This window comes from Spermophilus citellus, assembly GCF_964194105.1.
Source record: "Spermophilus citellus genome assembly, chromosome: 5".
NCBI lineage: Eukaryota > Metazoa > Chordata > Mammalia > Rodentia > Sciuridae > Spermophilus > Spermophilus citellus.
This window is the reverse complement of record NC_138186.1, coordinates 167438351-167457313: the sequence shown is the minus strand read 5'-3', so window position 1 is coordinate 167457313 and position 18963 is coordinate 167438351. Positions and strand designations below refer to the sequence as shown.

General features: G+C 35.0%; 1 protein-coding gene across 6 annotated transcripts in view; it reads right to left on the bottom strand.

Annotated features, from left to right (window-relative positions):
- MAP3K4 (mitogen-activated protein kinase kinase kinase 4) overlaps positions 1 to 18963 on the bottom strand; it is a 105431-nt gene that overhangs the window by 61690 nt on the left and 24778 nt on the right. For all 6 annotated transcript variants that reach the window (XM_081294353.1, XM_081294355.1, XM_081294356.1 and 3 more), the window contains exon 2: positions 877 to 1067. In XM_081294353.1, coding sequence (XP_081150479.1) covers positions 877 to 1067 — 191 coding nt within the window. The remainder of the gene's footprint in view (positions 1 to 876; positions 1068 to 18963) is intronic.

Here is an 18963-nt window from a genome sequence, read left to right as displayed (position 1 = left end):
CTCAACTTCTAGGAATACTAACTGGATTTTGGATCCTACCAAACAGAAAAGTGGAAGACACTTAAGTAGCCTGAGCTCTCTTCCAGCTCTAAAATTTCTAAAAGTAGAAAACAGGTTCCATCCAAGGTTACAAGGTGCAGAATACCATCCAGTGGCTCCATAGCAACAGAGAGAGCCCTACAGCACTATAGGTCACTGGTAGATGGCAGAACTCTCAGGTGGTCTAAGGAATTCAGGGAAGGAAAGCCTGGCTATCTCTCCATGAATTCTTGATACACCATTTCTGGATGGACAGAATCTAAAAATTTCAACTTAAGAGATTAAAAGAATAAGAAAGGGCCATCAATCTTATACTTGGTCATCTTGGGTTAGTATACGGGAAAACACTTGGCCTCTTTCACATCTTCAAATGCCTTACATCACTAACTTTAACCAATAACTCAGGACAAACCTTTCTACCTCTAGATAATTATTTGTCTCCTCTAGTAACAATATTACTAATGGTAACAATACAAAAATTAAGAAAATTTAAAAGCAGCATTAAATTCAAATTTAAAATAAAGGGAATTACTAATCTTATTTTGTTATTATTGTTGTTGTTGTTTTTAGCTGTAGGTAGACACAATACCTTTATTTTATTTTTATGTGGTGCTGAGGATCAAACCCAGTGCCTCACGCATGCTAGGTGAGCGCTCTTCCTCTGAGCCACAGCCTCAGCCCCTAATCTTATTGTTGAAAGTATCAACCAACAGCTACATATCATATAAATCATATATACGAATATATAATATACATATCTTATCAATATTATATACCATTATATAAATATTATATGCAGTGCCCTTTCATGTTTATCTTTTTAAGTACAAGACTCACCTTTCAAATAAGATCGACTAATTGGCCTCCCTACATTATTCCTCTGGTGTTTGGCTGACATTCGCTTCATCTGTCGAGGAGTGCTGGGAGGAGAGGTGCCATACGGATGTTCTGTGTTTGCTTCATCAGAAAAGTCCTCAGGATCAGATTCAGGACTCTTGCAAGCTGAATCTCCCAATGTGTACGCTTGCCTATGAAAGACAGTAAGGAGAGAAAACACTGAGTAATATGTCAAGTGAACTCAAACTCAACTGATTTCAATCTTTAAAGAACCCCTTAAAATGCTATGTGTATGTCTCCTCAGCATTATAATCCTTCTCTATTTCCACCTGTGAAAACTCAGTGAGACCTTCTTTCACTCAAAGGGATCAACGACTGTGACTGCTGCTGCTCTGGTATGAACAACAGAGAGCACAACATGGGACAACTGAGATGCTACCTCTGATATTTCCAGAGCTCTTTCTGACTTTAATGAAGTTTAAAACTAAAATCTTACAAATTAAGGGAAAAAACAGCAAAGGACTAGAAGATACAAATCAGAAAAAGAACTAAAAATGGACTTAAGAGCTAGCTACTGACAAGCTCAATTGATGAGTGGGCAAGTTCAGTCCTGCTCTCAACTCAGAACCTTGCTCCTCTCTCTGAAGGGCAAAGACAGAATAGGGAGCAATAAAGGAACACTTTATGGCCCATGCAGCAAAGAACAGAGCACAGACACAGTGTGACAGGTCCATTTTTCTAAGTTATCTGAAAGAACTACATCTATATAACATAATATAAGCCCTGACACCACTGAGCCCCTTAGAAATGGTTAAGATAGTTAATTTTACATTATATGTATTTTAACACAATAAAAAATTGGGGGGGGGGCAGTGCAAAGCTGAGTTCAGGTGGGAATGTGGGGGGAAAGAATGATGTAAAAGAAGAAAAAAGAAATTCACTTCTCTTCACCTACAAAATGCAATCCCTTATTAACTTGTTCTCTGAAAATATTGCTTATCAATTCTTTACCCCCAGCCAATTTCTCAAATGATATGACTATTTTGATAACATTCTAGTTTTGCAAAACTAGCAAAGTAAAATTTAATCACACAAACGGCAAACACACTTCAAGACAGCAAACTGGAATTAATCACAAAATTCTTTCCAAGTGAGTATCATCATGGTTTACCTCATTATGAATATTCTTTATAAAATACAGTTCAACTATATTCAGTATACAGTTTTCTTTCTGGCAACTTACATCCTGATATAAAAATCCAAGTTAATTCAAAATCATAAGGAAAAAGAAAAACCACTCTAAGGTCATCATCTTACCATAACAATAACAATACCATTACTAAACTAAACAAAAACTCAAAAAATAGGTTACCTTTTGAAAAATAGAAATTCTGCAGAATTATACCAATTTACAGTATTAAATTATATTTTTAACAACCCTGAGCTGTCAAACACTGATTTTTCAATGATGTACTTTTATCAGCCACTCTAGACACAGTGTGAGCACACCTGCCTGCTCCCAACTGTGCACAGTAAGATATGCAAGTCAACTAAAACAATGAGCAAATCTGTTTCTTTAGGCAAGCTATATTTACTATTTAAGTCTCATAAAGACATACAACAAATAGTACAACTTAGAGATTAACTTGGAATATTTTTATATACATTTCTTTTGTTTACTATAAAATAGTTGATTTGGATGATTAAAGAACATGGTTATAAATGTTAAGATCATTTCTTCTTCATTTGTTTTAGTGGTTAATTGAATGATAAACAGCATAGGCTTTGTGGACCTATGAATGGACTTAGATTCAAATACTGGCTCTGCTGCCAACTACCTATGTGGGCCTTGAACAAATTTAAAACCTCGTCCTTGCACATTTATGTCAGGAGCTGCTACACAAGAGCTGAACACCCCCTAGCTTTGAGTGATGGAAATGTGGAGACTGGCTTCCCCCCACAGAAGCAGGTGGATACCGTAGAGATGGAGAGCAGAGGAGCAAAGCTTTGGGAGTGGGCATTACCCAATGGAGTGGGTTTGCCTTCTTGTTCCTTGGTAATACTACCCCTTACCTTTTTTGGATGGCATTTTCCATGGAACTTCCCTTTCTGTGCCCCCTATATAAAAGTAAAGAATTCAGTTGGCTCTCTCTCTTTCCAATGGACCTCTAAGATCATGGGAGCCGTCCCAGATTTTGAAAGTGCATGCATGCTTTCTTCACCATTTTCTCAGTTATTGATGTACTCAGATTTTGTGAACCCAGCATAGGTCACCAGCCCAGTTAGATGGTGATACATTTACAAAATAAAAATAATAAATATATAGACTCTATTTCTGTGTATTCACCTACTCCACACTGAGAAAGAAGTGCACAGAGGGTATAGAACTGAAAACCATTTTAATGTCTTTTAAATTCTTTCAAACACAGCAATATAAGGATTTTGTTTTACTTAATTTCCCCAGTAATACATTTAAAATAAATATTACAGAAAATGATTTTGCCTTTTATTATTTATGTGCCACCAATACTGTCCAGCATAATGCTCACAGATTTCAATGCTTTTCTACAACAACATATTTCATACATTAAAATGGAAATCACTAGAAAACCATACCACAAACATTTGGTCAATTAAATTCATCAAAGCTTGGCAGCATGGAGTAGTGGGATAAATAGAAAAATGGAGTCAGCTACGAAATAGCAAACAAAAACCCATTCAGAACATGCCCTCTGCAGTCATGGGCTGCCAAGTCCCAGCTCTCCTGCATGGATAAAATACACACTTCTAAATTTTTCCAAGACCAGTAAGGAGACTAATTTAAAATTAGTCTACAGTCTGAAAAGCTTTAGGAAATTTACTTATGAAGCATTTTTTGTTTTGTTTTGTTTAAGAATCAAACCAGATAATGGGAATAAAGGACTATGCAAAATATAAAATGGTCTCTTTTACCAGTGTCTAGCAGTAGTGTGTAGATGAATAAATTCAGTTAGTGTAAAATAAAGCGAAACAGGGTTTTTTGAAGAGGGACTAACAATGTCAAACCTCAGTGATACAGATGGTAAGCCCCCTGACCTGAGGACAGTCATGACATAAAAGAAATATGTACCCTCATCTGATCTACATAAAATAGAATTGAATCCTGTGTTTTAAGCAGCTAAAGAGCCTAAGAAAGCAAATCTAATAAAAAGACAATTCTCATGAGATTTTAAATTAGGGAAACAGGAAGAGATTTGTGTTGAGCCGTCTTCAACTGTTGTCAAATTATTTCCCCACACATGAAAAAAATTCACTTGGCTGCACTCCCCAAATAAAAGTAGAAGAATAAATCCTTGTAATAAAATTCTACAGAATCTGACAATCTATTGTTTCCAAATCTGTCATCTATAACAAAACAAAAAGTCTTAGTCTTTATACCTTCACAAGGACACAATAAACAACTACTGACTTCAAAGTATTTCCAAATTACTTAACTATTCTAACAGCAGACATTAAAGAATCCCATTGAAATGAAGATGAATACTGTCATAAACAACATGAAATGTAACACACTTCATATTCCCTTTTTCATTATGCATCAGAAAAAATGAATTAGGAAAGATGTCATGTGGTGCTCCAAGGTACCACACTTAAAATTAAAATGAATTTTATGGCAGGTATCACATGATGGTAAAGCTATGCATTTTGCACTTCCTTAGAATTTACTTAGCCAAAATGGTATTCACCCTGGTCAGAAATGTTACTGGTTTACAGTCCAACCAAGTAATTTAGTAACTCAATTACCTGTCAGAACAAAGTTCAACGTTATTTAAAATAAATGTTTAAAAGTCAAACATCCAGTAAATAAATTCGTGTCTGCTATCCTATCAAAAATCACTAAAGGAAGAGTCAATACTAAAAATGACTCAAATGGAACTTATAGAGAGGAAAATATACCTGAATGAAAAACACTCTAGTCAGAATAACTGTAAATTAAGACACAGCAGAAGAAAAGATCAGTACATAAAGACATGGTAACTGAAACTCTCCAAAATGAATCAGAGAGAAAAAGATTGGGGGAGGAGGGAGCAGAGTCTCAATATCCCTCTAGACAATATTAAACAGTCTAACATTTCCATTACTAGAGTCCAAAATTAGAGAAGACACAGAAAAAATAATTAAAGAAATAAGGACTGAAAACTTCAAATATAAAGTTCACAGATCCAGCAAGCCCATGAACTCCAAGCAGGAGAACTATTAAAAAAAAAAAAAAAAAAAAAAAAAAAAAAAAAAAAAACAACTACGAGTTTTTCATTACCCACATCATAAACAAATTGCTGAAAATCAGTGAAAAATCTTCAATGCAGCCAGAAGAAAGGCAACTTATGTTTGGTAGCCTTAGCTTAGAAGTAATATAGTATAGGGAAGATACCAAGCAATAGTTTGTATCATTTATTAAAAAAATTGTACACAAAATCTAGGAAAATAAATACAGGTGGTAAGTTCAAAAGAACTTGCATCATTTCAATTAACCATACACATCAGTGGTTAGCTGACTGGTTTGGAAGGTTCATGTGGATGCCAATTACTCTGGATGAGAAAAGTGGTACAAGGTCTACTTTTTGCCTTATTTGTGTTTAAAAACATTTGAATGTGAAATGTGTTTCTGGTACTAAACTTCTGACAGTCACAAAAAAAAAAAATGGCTCACTCTTTCAACATATAACCCTGCTAAGTACTACCCACTTTACACCAGAATCTGGTCAAAGTAAAGTATGTCTTGAACTCAATCCAAGGAAGTGTGGATAGTTTTTAATGAAAAATGCATGGAAAGAAGATCAAAATTCAAGTAACTGGGGTTAAACAGTTCTACTCTGACATATTAGGTAAAGCACAATAAAGCCTGAAACAGCTCATTTGTAAAATGCAGTTAGGTTAGACAACTTCAAAAACATATGTCATTCTGCAAAAACCCGTAAGTTTTTTTTTTTAATTTCATTAAGTTATTCAGTAATGACATCAGAAATTTTTAAAAAAGTATTTTATTCGTTTAAGAAGGGCAGTACTCATCTTTCTTTCACCTCCTCCTCACCACCAACTGTTCTTCAGCACATAGTAATTAAAGGGAAATTTCTGCCACTGGGAAAGCAGAGGAGAGGTCTGGGCAGAATGGTTGACTTTAGGTTTCTTTTTTTTAAGAATCTGTAGAGTTTACTTGGCCTGCAAAGGTAGCTGAGTTTGAAAGTACATGGTTGGTTCCTATTTCTTCAAGACCCAATTTATTCATAAGTTAGTTGATTTTGAAAGACTACATCTGAACATTCATCAGCTAACCTCCACATGAACTGTCAAACCTCTGCTTACCAAGCATTCACTCTGTAACTTCTGCACTAATTCCAGCACAAGGTCTTTGCAAACCTTGCTGATCTCCATTATTTATCAGGATAGATACTCAGGCATTTTGTGTTTTAAATAAAATTCACCTTTTTTTTTTTTAACAAAAGTAGATTTTTTAAAGTATATGGTTTATAAGGGCTGGGGTTGTGGCTCAGCAGTAGAGAGTTGGTCTAGCACAGGCGAGGCCCTGGGTTCCATCCTCAGCACCATATAAAAATAAATTAATTACTTAAAGATATTGTATCCAACTGCAACTAAAAATAAATAAATATTTTTAAAAGTATATGGTTTATGGTTTTCTTCATCTCTCCTCAACTACAAATGAAGCTCCAAACAGACAGGAACACATATGTATTCCTTACCACCATCTCTCCAGCGCCCACAAAAGTCCCTGGTAACAGTATATGCTCAACAACTTCTTTTTTTTTTTCTTTTTTTTTTATTAGTTGCTCAAAACATTACAATGATCTTGACATATCAGATATCATACATTTGATTCAAATGGGGTATGAATTCTTATTTTTCCCACATGTACAGATTGCAGGATCACATTGGTTATACAGCCACGTTTATACATACTGCCATACTAATGTCTGTTGTATTCTGCTGCCCTTCCTATCCCCTTCCTATCCTCCCCTCCCCTCCCATCGTCTCTCTCTACCCCATCTACTGTAACACATTTCTTTTTTTTCCCTTCCCCCTCACATCCTCTTATATGTAATTTTGTATAACAATGAGGGTCTCCTTCCATCTTCCCTGCAATTCCCCTTCTCTCTCCCATTCCCTCCCACCTCTTGTCCCTGTTTAACGGTAATCTTCTTCTCATGCTCTTCCTCCCTGCTCTGTTTTGAGTCGCTCCCCTTATATCAAAAAAGACATTCGGCATTTGTTTTTTAGGGATTGGCTAACTTCACTTAGCATAATCTGCTCTAATGCCATTTATTTCCCTGCAAATGCCATGATTTTGTTATTTTTTAGTGTTGAGTAATATTCCATTGTGTATAAATGCCACATTTTTTAATCCATTCATCTATTGAAGGGCATCTAGGTTGGTTCCACAGTCTAGCTATTGTGAATTGTGCTGCTATGAACATTGATGTAGCTGTATCCCTGTAGTATGCTCTTTTTAGGTCTTTTGGGAATAGTCCGAGAAGGGGAATAGCTGGATCGAATGGTGGTTCCATTCCCAGCTTTCCAAGGAATCTCCATTCTGCTTTCCAAATTGGCTGCACCAATTTGCAGTCCCACCAGCAATGTACAAGTGTACCCTTTTCCCCACATCCTCACCAGCACTTATTGTTGTTTGACTTCATAATGGCTGCCATTCTTACTGGAGTGAGATGGTATCTTAGAGTGGTTTTAATTTGCATTTCTCTGATTGCTAGAGATGGTGAGCATTTCTTCATGTATTTGTTGATTGATTTCAACAACTTCTTACGAATGAATTCCTGAGTTTAGTAGTTTTATCTGTGATAGATTTTTAAATTACATTAGAATACGATTATTTTTCATTATTTTTATAAATAATAAAAATTTTTAAAAAGCTTCAAGTATTAGAGATTGTTGACTTCTGGCAATACTGTTGCTTAAGCAATACTGAAACCCTGAATGCCTAGACTATCTAGGGTAGCAATTAGGTATGGTGTAGACAATAATGATTTTGGAAGACAAATGGTTTGAGTCAGATTAACATGGACTGAAATCCCCATGTCCCTGCACTTAGGAATAAGAACAAAAGTTTTCATGTTTTAAACAAATTATTATGTATTTTCTTGCAAACACTTTTCATTTAGAAGTCTTCTGATCCAATGCCACTGAGAACTTCTATTTGGCCAGTTAATTAAAATATGTATATTAAAAGCATTAAAAATTAAACATACATATAGAAAAAAATGAATACTGTGGTGGCTATTACTTTGATGGCCTTTGATGAAACTGGCCTTTTGGTAGTCACATTTTTATATAATCACCTCCTCTTGAATTTGGAATGACCCTGTGACTGGTTTAACCAATGGAATGTAGCAAAAATGAAAGTGGGCCAGTTTTGAACCTAAACCTTAATGAGGCCTCTTTTATACTCTAGGGGAAACTAGCCAAGAGGTAAGAGGCCCAACACAGCCACGTGGAGGCTGCAGGAAGTAGAGGGCTAGGTCAAAGTCAGGCTTCTTCAGATCTTCAGTTGTCCCTGTCCCAACAACACACACAACAAGCAGAAAAACCCACACAATACTATGACAGGTAATAAATGGTTTTTATATTAAACTGTGATATGGTTTGTTAAACTATAATAGATAACTGCTACACATAAAAAACTTTAAACACTTTGTTTTCATTTTAAACCCATGAAAGGGTTTTAAGTGATCATTACTTTGATTCGAGCCACAGCCTTGTCTTTTAGTGTAGGTCCTTTGAAGAAGGGATGAGCCCACTTCATGGCATGCTAGATGTACAATGCATCATTTACAACTTCCCCTTTGTATTTCTTTAAAATAGAACAAGAATGTAAAGACTCTGGAGCAGTTTTTCAGGATGTTCATGATTTTTACTCTTCAACTTTGAACAGCTCTCATATATACCTAATTTTTTTTTACAACTTTTTTTGCATGTGATCACCTATGTTAAGATTTTGTAGGGCTGGGGCTGTAGCTCAGTGGTAGAGTGCCTGCCTTGCATGTGTGAGGCACTGGGTTCAATCCTCAGCACCACATAAAAATAAGTAAAGATATTATGGCCATCTACAATTAAAAATTTTTAAAAAAAGATTTTGTAAAGCATTTCAAATTAGTTAATGTGGAAACCATGGTCCTACTGTGCACACACATTTCAGATCTGTTTAACAGTATACAGAATCACGAAATTACAACTAAAAAGTAGAATAAAACTAAATAGATTAAGAGCAAATCAGGAACTCTTGATAAGCATATAATTCAAGTGATGGGAACATAAAATCATGGGTATTCTAGGGAGCAACCCACTAACTATGAACATGAGTCAGTATATTTTATAGAAGAAATGACCTGGATAGAATCAGATCTTGGAAAACTAGACATGCAACATATCTTCTAGCATAAATCTTTTGATTCACTGATAGATTTATACAAAGTATATTTTATCAGTCCTACACTAGGTAGAATAAAAAAGAATGCATGAAGATAGAAAACTATATATATATTCATACATACATATAAATGGGTATACACATATGGAATTTGTGTATATAAACTATATATATGTATACACACACACACACACACACACACACACACACACATGATGACAAATCACCCCATATGGATAAACTTTACTCATTAATATAAATAAAAATAAGCTGTATAAAAATATTTTAGATGCTTTCATAAATTCTAAAATGAAATACAATATAACACAATGCTTTAAAGACTTAATACTGGGAGGAAGAGCAGGAAGAAAAGATTAACATTAAACAGAGACATGAGATGGGAGGGAAAGGGAGAGAAAAGGGAAATTGCATGGAAATGGAGGGAGACCCTCATTGCTATACAAAATTACATATAAGAGGTTGTGAGGGGAATGGGAAAATAAACAAGGAGAGAAATAAATTACAGTAGATGGGGTAGAGAGAGAAGATGGGAGGGGAGGGGAGGGGGGATAGTAGGGGATAGGAAAGGTAGCAGAATACAACAATTACTAATAGGGCAGTATGTAAAATTGTGGATGTGTAACCGACGTGATTCTGCAATCTGCATTTGGGGTAAAATTGGGGGCTCACAACCCACTTCAATCTAATGTATGAAATATGTCAAGAGCTTTGTAATGTTGTAAACAACCAATAAAAAAAAAGACTTAATACTAATTATCTTTCACTTCTGATTAAATAGAAGCCTCTTCAAAAAGAAGTAGAACAAAAAATAAAAAGGGAAAAAAGCTTTAGTCATGTAAATACACATGAGTTGTGTTATACATGAAAAGATAAAATCTAAAAACAGAAATCTTTTTTTACCAGATCTAGTAACTACAAAAATTGTGTGAATATGTCAATATCTTCATCCAAAGCTCTGAGAATAATTACCACATCATATGTGTACATAAGAAAACAATCAAAATTTCTCAGGCCTCTTTGGAGACCCAGCTGCTTTTACAGGGCAATGCAGCAGGGAACAAAGGGAAGGATGTCCCTGAAGTACAAGTGAATGACACTGTGTAACACTGTGGACACATTCTGCAATGAAATGCCAACCAAAAATAATCAAAGGAAAGCAACATAAAATAAAAGTGATGGTTCTTTCAAAGCTTGTTTTAGGGTTAACTAAACAGAAAGATAGGGATATTCAGAAGATAAGAACTGTCAAAGATGGGAAGAAAAAACAAACAAGGGATTATGACAAGGGCATATAGAGAGAAACAAGAAAAATGTTTAGAACTTTAAAGGTGGCAAAAATAATGAATTATGATTTCCTCCTACCCATTCTCTTTCTTACAAATGAGAACATTAAAAAAAATTCTTATTCAAAGCCAATTTTATTTGTGGAAAAACATTTCATATCATGTATTACTTTCCTGGCATTCTTAGAAATAAAATAACTGTAGAGCCATTTCCTCAGGAAAAAGATGAGCTGCCTGTATCTCCTGAGCTCAAGCTTCCTTATCTTAAAATTTGAATTGTAAAATTAACTAACTGTAAATGTGCCCCCACAACACATATCATATGCTTAAAACATGACCTCCAACTGTTGGGGGAACAAGTCAAGGACATGTAAGCACGTGAGATAGCCTTTTCAGTTTTCAGTGAAGCAAAATGAAAAGAAGTGAGGGACAGATTAGGAGAATTTGGACACTGAAGCTCACTTCTGCTTTACATTAGTACAAACCTGAGGACCAGTCTTGGTTTCTAATACCATTCTCCAGTAAAAGAGAATTTTAGAGAAATGGTTGATTCTAGGACTGGGACAAGAAAGGTACACATAAGCCTGGAGCATCTCAGAGATCGCAAGTGAGAAGGAACACAGTAGCTCAATGAAAGAGCATCCATTTGGCCCAGGCCAGAAAAATCTAAGCAACAAAGTCCATGGGGCGGTACAGAGTTACAAACATGAATCCAGAAGTCCACATCAACAGTTACAGGACAAACCAATAAACAGATGACAGAAGAGACAAATCTCCTATTCAGAAAAAAAAAGTCAAATTACTTACGTAGATACTTCCCTCTCAAAGAGATGGAGCTTAATTCTCCCCAAGTGTAGGCTGCACTTTTAGTGACTTATTGCCAAAGGATGTGCAGAGGTAAAGAAAAAATAACTTTCCAATAGAGAAATAAACCAACTCTCCATCAGCCAGGTGGTCAGGGTTAACATCATCAGTGATGAGTCATGTTGACAACACATGCTCCTGATACATATGTTGAGAAAAGCCCTCCACCCCTGTGGACTTCCTCCCCCAAACCCATAATCTAGCCAAACCAAGAGAAAAATACCAGACAAACTCAAATTGAGGGATATTCTACAAAATACCTAACCCAGTACACAAATGGTTGAAGTCATCAAACACAAAGGAAAACCTGAGAAACTAAGAACAAACAGAAAGCTAGGGAGACAATCTGGTATCCTGGAAGGGACCTAGAAACAAGAAAAGAATATCAGGAGAAAACAAATGAAATCCAAACAGAGTACCAAGCCACATAATAATGTGATAATGATAAGTCAATACTGGCTTATCAGTTATAATAGATGTATACAGAAATGTAACACTAATGAACAGATAAAAATGGGCATAGAATACATGGCAAATCTCTGTACTATTTTTTCAACTGTCTAAATCTAAAACTATTTTAAAATTAACTACATTAATTGGAACAGTGCCATGACAAATCTGAATAAATTCAGTGTTACTAAACAGGTATATAGAATAAGAGACAAAACCGTAAAGATTAATTATAAAATTAAACAGTTTTTATTAGAGCATTATAGTTACACATAACAGTTGGATTCACCACGACAAACTCGTATACATGCATGGAATTCAATTTCAGTTCATGATCCCCTCTTTTCCCTCCCCTCCCCCCTTCTCCTTCCTCTACTAGACTTCCTTTCCCTTATCTATTTATATTTTATTGATTCTTTTACTTAAACATAAAAATTCTCTGTGGTATGTTTATATATGTACATAATGTGATTTTAAAAAAATAAATGACAGCGGAATGCATTACAATTCTTATTACATGTATATAGCATAGTTTTTCATATCTCTGGTTGTATATAAAGTATGTTGACACCAATTCATGTCTTCATACATGTACTTTGGATGATGATGTCTATCACATTCCACTGTCCTTGCTAACCTCCTGCCCCCTCCCTTCCCCTCCCACCCCTCTACTCTATCTAGAATTCATCTATTCTTCCCATGTTCCCCCTCCCTACCCCACTAGGAGTCAGCCTCCTTGTATCAGAGAAAACATTTCCACATTTGTTTTGGCGGGACTGGCTAACTTCACTTAGCATTATCTTCTCCAATGCCATCAATTTGCCTGCAAATGCCATGATTTTATTCTCTTTTATTGCTGAGTAATATTCCATTGTGTATATATGCCACATTTTTTTTTTATCCATTTATCACTGAAGAGCATTTAGGTTGGCTTCACAGTTTAGCTACTGTGAATTGTGCTGCCATAAATATTGATGTGGCTGTGTCCCTAAAGTATGCTGTTTTTAAGTCTTTGGGGTATAATGTCCCTGTAGTATACTGTTTTTAAGTCTTTAGGGTATAAACCGAGAATACGGGTAGAGGGTCAAATGGTGGTTCCATTACCAGATTTCCAAGGAAATCTCCTAACTGCTCTCCATATTGGCTGCACCAATTGCAGTCCCACCAGCAATGTACGAGTGTACCTTTTCCCCCACATTGTTGTTTGTCTTCATAATAGCTGCCATTCTGACTGGAGTGAGATGATATCTTAAGAATAGTTTTGATTTGCATTTCTCTAATTGCTAGATATAATGAACATTTTTTCTTATATTTATTGATTGTATATCCTCTTCTGAGAAGTGTCTGTTCAGGTCCTTGGCCCATTTGTTGATTGGGTTATTTGGGTTTTTTTGGTGCTTAGCTTTTTGAGTTCTTGCTCTATCTGATGTGTGAGGGGTAAAAATTTGCTCCCAGGATATAGGTTCTCTGTTCACCTCACAGATTGCTTCTTTTGCTGAGAAAAAAACTTTTTAGTTTGATTCCATCCCATTTATTGATTCTTGGTTTTAATTCTTGTGTTATAGGAGTCTTATTAAGGAAGTTAGATCCTAATCCCACATGATGAAGATTAGGGCCTACTTTTTCTTCTATTAGACACAGAGTCTCTGGTTTAATTCCTAGGTCCTTGATCCACTTTCAGTTGAGTTTTGTGCATGGTGTGAGAGAGAGGTTTAATTTCATTTTGTTGCATATGGATTTCCAGTTTTCCTAGCACTATTTGTTGAAGATGCTATCTTTTCTTCAATGCATGTTTTGGCAACTTTGTCTAATATAAGTGGGTTAAAACACTAGAAAAACTAAGGATAACAGGAACATATCTCAACATCGTAAAGGCTATCTACACTAAGCCTCAGGCCAACATCATTCTAAATGGATAAAAATTAAAGGCATTACCTCTAAAAACTGGAAAAAGACAGGGATGCCCTCTTTCACCACTTCTATTCAACATAGTTCTTGAAACACTGCCAGAGCAATTAGATGAAAGAAATTAAAGGGATATGTATAGGAAAAGAAGAACTTAAATTAGCACTATTTGCTGACGATATAATTCTATACCTAGAAGACCCATAATGTGATTTTATCAAGAATACACTCTGCATGGTCTCCCCTTTCCCAGCCCCCCACTGTCTCCTGATCTCCTTCCAAACTGTTGATCTTCCCTTCATCTTTATTATATCCTATCCTTCTCTTCCCTTTCCTTTATTTTACTCTAGTTTCTGCATATGAGAGAAAACATATGACCTTTGAGTTTCTGAGTTTGGCTTATTTCATTTAACATGATATTCTCCATTTCCATCCATTTGCCATTAAATGCCATAATTTCATTCTTCTTTATGATTGAGTAAGAACTCCATCATGTATATATACAATTTCTTAATCCATTCTTCTATATTTAAACACCTGGGTTGATTCCATAATTTATTGTGAATTGTGTTGCTATAAACATTGAGGTGACTATTGTTATAGTACACCAATTTTAGATCTTTCAAGAAACTACCAAAGAGTGAGACAGCTGAGTCAAATAGTGGTCCCATCAAAGTTTTCTAAGGAATCTCCATACTGCTTTCCAGATTGGCTGCACAAATTTGCAGCCCTATCAGCAATGTATGAGTGTGCCTTTTCCCCCACATACTCACCAAAACTTATTGTTGCCGGTATTCTTAATAGCTGCCATCTGACTAGAGTGAGATGAAATTTTAGCTTTGATTTGTATTTCTCTAATTACTAGAGATGTTGAACATTTTTTCATATATTTGTTGATCCATTGTATATCTTCTTCTGAGAAATGTCTGCTCAACTCCTTAGCCCATTTATTGATTGGGTTGTTTGGGTTTTTTTGTTGTTGTTGTTGTTTGTTTGTTTGGTGTTAAATTTTTGACTTCTCTATATATCCTGGAGATTAGTGCTCTATCTGACATGCATGTGGCAAAAATTTGCTTCCGAAGTATAGGTTCTCTATTCACCTCATTTATTGTTTCTTTTGTTGAGAAGATTTTAGTTTGCATCCATCCCATTTATTTATTCATTCTTGATTTTATTTCTTGCATTTTAGGAGTCTTGTTAAGGAAGTTGGGGCCTAATCCGACATGATGAACATTTGGGTCTACTTTTTCTTTTATTAGGCATAGGAGTCTCTGGTCTAATTCCTAAGTCCTTGATCCACTTTTAGTTTTGTGCATAGTGAGAAATAGCAGTTTAGTTTCATTTTGCTGCACATGGATTTCCATTTTCTCAGCACAATTTGTTGAAGAGGCTATCTTTTCTCCAATATGTGTTTTGGCAACTTTGTCTAATATGAAATAACTGAATTTATGTGGGTTTGTCTCTGTGTCTTATATTCTGTACCATTGGTCTATGTGTCTATTCTGGTGCCAATAAATGTCATTTTTGTTACTATAGCTTTTAGTATAAAGTCTGATATTGTGATGCCTCCTGATTCACTCTTCTTGCTAAGAATTGCTTTGGCTATTCTCAGTCTCTTATTTTTCCAATTGAATTTCATGATTGATTTTTCTATAAGGAATGACGTTGGGATTTTAACTGGAATTGCACTGAATCTGTATAATGTTTTGGGTAGTATGGCCATTTTGACAATATTAATTCTGCCTATCCAGGAGCACAGAAGATATTTCCATCTTCTAAGGTCTTCTTCAATTTCTTTCTTTAGTGTTCTGAAGTTTTCATTGTAGAGGTCTTTCACCTCTTTTGTTAAATTGATTTCCATGTACTTTTTTTTTTTTTTGAGGCTATTGTAAATGGGGTAGTTTTCTTAATTTCTCTTTCATAGGACATATATCACTGATATATAGAAACACATTTGATTTTTGGGAATTGATTTTATATCCTGCTACTTTGCTGAATTAATTCTACAAATTTTCTAGTGGAATTTTTTGTATCCTCTAAGTGTATAGAATCATGTCATTAGCAAATAATGATAGTTTGAGTTCTTCTTTTCCTATACGTATCCCTTTTTTTCATCTAATTGCCTGGCTAGAGTTTCAAGAACTATGCTGAATAGAAGTGGTGGAAGAAGGAATCCCTGTCTTGTTCCAGTTTCTAGAGGGAATGCTTCCAACTGTTCTCCATTTAGAATGATGATGTACTTGGGTTTAAGATATATAGCCTTTACAATGTTGAGGTATGTTCCTACTATCCCTAGTTTTTCTAGCATTTTGAACATAAAAGGGTACTATATATTTTCAAATGCTTTATCTGCATCAATTGATGCAATCATGTGATTCTTATCTTTAAGTCTACTGACATGATGAATTACATTTATTGATTTCTGTATGTTTAATCAACCTTGCATACCTGGAAAAAAACCCACTTAATCATGGTGCGCTACTTTTTAAAATATGTTTTTGTATGTGATTTGCCAGAATTTATTGAGAATCTCTGCATCTGTGTTCATCAGGGATATTGGTCTGGAATTTTCTTTCCTTCATGAGTCTCTATCTGATTTTGGTATCAGTTTGAAAGGGTTCTCCCCTGTTCTATTACAAGAAATAACGTAAGAAGTATTAATTCTTCTTTGTAGGTCTTGTAGAATTTGGCTGAGAATCCGTCTGGTCTGGGCTTTTCTTGGTTGGTAGGTATTTGCATCTTCTACTTGCTTGCCTTAAATTGTTCTGTTTAAATTGTGTATGTCCTGCTGGTTCAATATGGGTATATCATATGCCTCTAGAAATTTGTCAGTGTCTTCGAGGTTTTCTATTTACTGGAGTATGAATTTTCAAAATAGTTTCTAATTGTTTTCTGTATTTCAAGAGCGTCTGTTGTGACATATCCTTTTTCATTTCAGATTTTAGTGCTTTGTCTCTTTTCACTAGGGTAACAAAGGGTTTGTCAATTTTATTTATTTTTTTCAAAGAATCAGCTTTTTATTTTGTCAATTTTTTGAAATGTTTCTTTTGTTTCAATATCATTGATTTCAGCCCTGATTTTAATTATTTCCTATCTTCTATTACTTTTGGTGTTGGTTTGTTCTTCTTTTTCTAGGTCTTTGAGACGCAATATCAGGTTGTTTATTTGTTGGCTTTTTCTTCTTTTTAGTGAATGAACTTAATGCAATGAACTTTCCTCTTAGCACTGCCTTCACAGTATCCCAGAGATTTTGATATGTTATATCAGAGTTTTCATTTATTTCTAAGAATTTTTTTATCTCCTCCCTAATGTCTCCTGTTATCCATACATCATTCAATAGCACATTTTTTAGTCTCCAGGTGTTTCAGTAGCTTCTATGTTTTATTTTAACATTGATTTATAATTTCATTCTATTATGGTCAGAACATAGGGTAGTATCTCTCTCTCTCTCTCTCTCTTTTTTTTTTTTTTTTTTTTGGTATTTGCCAAAACTTGTTTTGTGGCATAATATAGGGTCTATTTTGGAGAAGGATCCATATACTGCTAAGAAAAAAGTGTATTTACTCATTTATGGATGGAATATTCTATATGTGAGTTAAGTTTAAATTACTGATTGTTTTATTGAATTCTATAGTTTGTTTAGTTTTTGTTTGGAAATCTATCCAGTGTTGAAAGAGGTGTGTTAAAGTCACCCAGTATTATTGTGTTGTGGTCTATTTGATTCTTGATATTGAGAGGGGTTTGTTTAATATACATAGATGCCCCATTGTCTGGGGCATAGATATTTTCAATTGTTATGTCTTGTTGATGTATGATTCCTTTGAGTAGTATGAAATGTACTTCTTTGTCCCTTTTTACTAACTTTAGTTTGAAGTCCACATTATCTGATATGAGGATGGAAACCCCTGATTGTTTACATGGTCCATGTGAGTGACATGTTTTTTCCCATCCTTTCACCTTCAGTCTGTGGATGTCTTTTCCTATGAGATGGAGTCTCTTGAAGGCAGCATACTGTTGGGTCTTTTTTTTTTTTTAATCCAATCTGTCTGTGTCTTTTAATTTATGAGTTTAGACCATTCACTTTGCGGGTTATTACTGAAATACATTTTGTATTCCTGGTCATTGTGGTTTATTTTGGTTTTTTTTTTTTTTTTTTTTTTTAAGAGAGAGTGAGACAGGAGAGTGAGAGAGAGAGAGAATTTTTAATATTTATTTTTTAGTTCTCGGCGGACACAACATCTTTGTTGGTATGTGGTGCTGAGGATCGAACCCGGGCCGCACACATGCCAGGCGAGCGCACTACCGCTTGAGCCACATCCCCAGCCCCTATTTTTGGTTTTTAACTTGACTTGGTTTCTCCTTTGATTGGCGTTTCCTTTAGTGTAATTCCTCCCTTTCCAGATTTTCATTGTTGTTTTTCATTTCCTCCTCATGGAATATTTTGCCAAGAAAGTTCTGAAGTGCAGGCTTTCTCACTGTAAATTCTTTTAACTTTTGTTTATCATGGAAGGTTTTTATTTCATCAAATCTGAAGCTTAACTTTGTTGGACATAATAAGATTCTTGGTTGGCATTAGTTTCTTTCAGAACTTGGTATATGTTGTTCCAGGATCTCCTTACTTTGAGGGTCTGGGTTGGAAAATCTGCTGAGATCCAAATTGGTCTTCCCTATATTACATTATCTGATTCCTCTCCCTTGTGGCCCTTAAAGTTCTGTTCTTATTCTGTATGCTAGGCGTTTTCATTATACTGTGTCTTGGTGTAGATCTATTGTAAGTTTGTACATTTAGTGCCCTGTAAGCCTCTTGTATTTGATTTTCCAATTCATTCTTCATGTTTGGGAAATTTTCTGATATTATTTCATTGGAGAGATTGTTTATTCCTTTGGTTTAAATCTCTGTGCCTTCCTCTATCCTGATAAATTTTAAATTTGGTCTTTTGATGTTATCCCATATTCTCGGATGTTCTGTTCATGGTTTCTTACCACCTTCACTGTGTGTTCAACTTTACTTTCAAGGTTGTATATTTTGTCTTCAATGTCTGAGATTCTATCTTCCAAGTGATCTAGTGTATTGGTGATGCTTTCTATTGAGTATTTCTATTTGATTTATTGTTTCCTTCATTTCTTTTT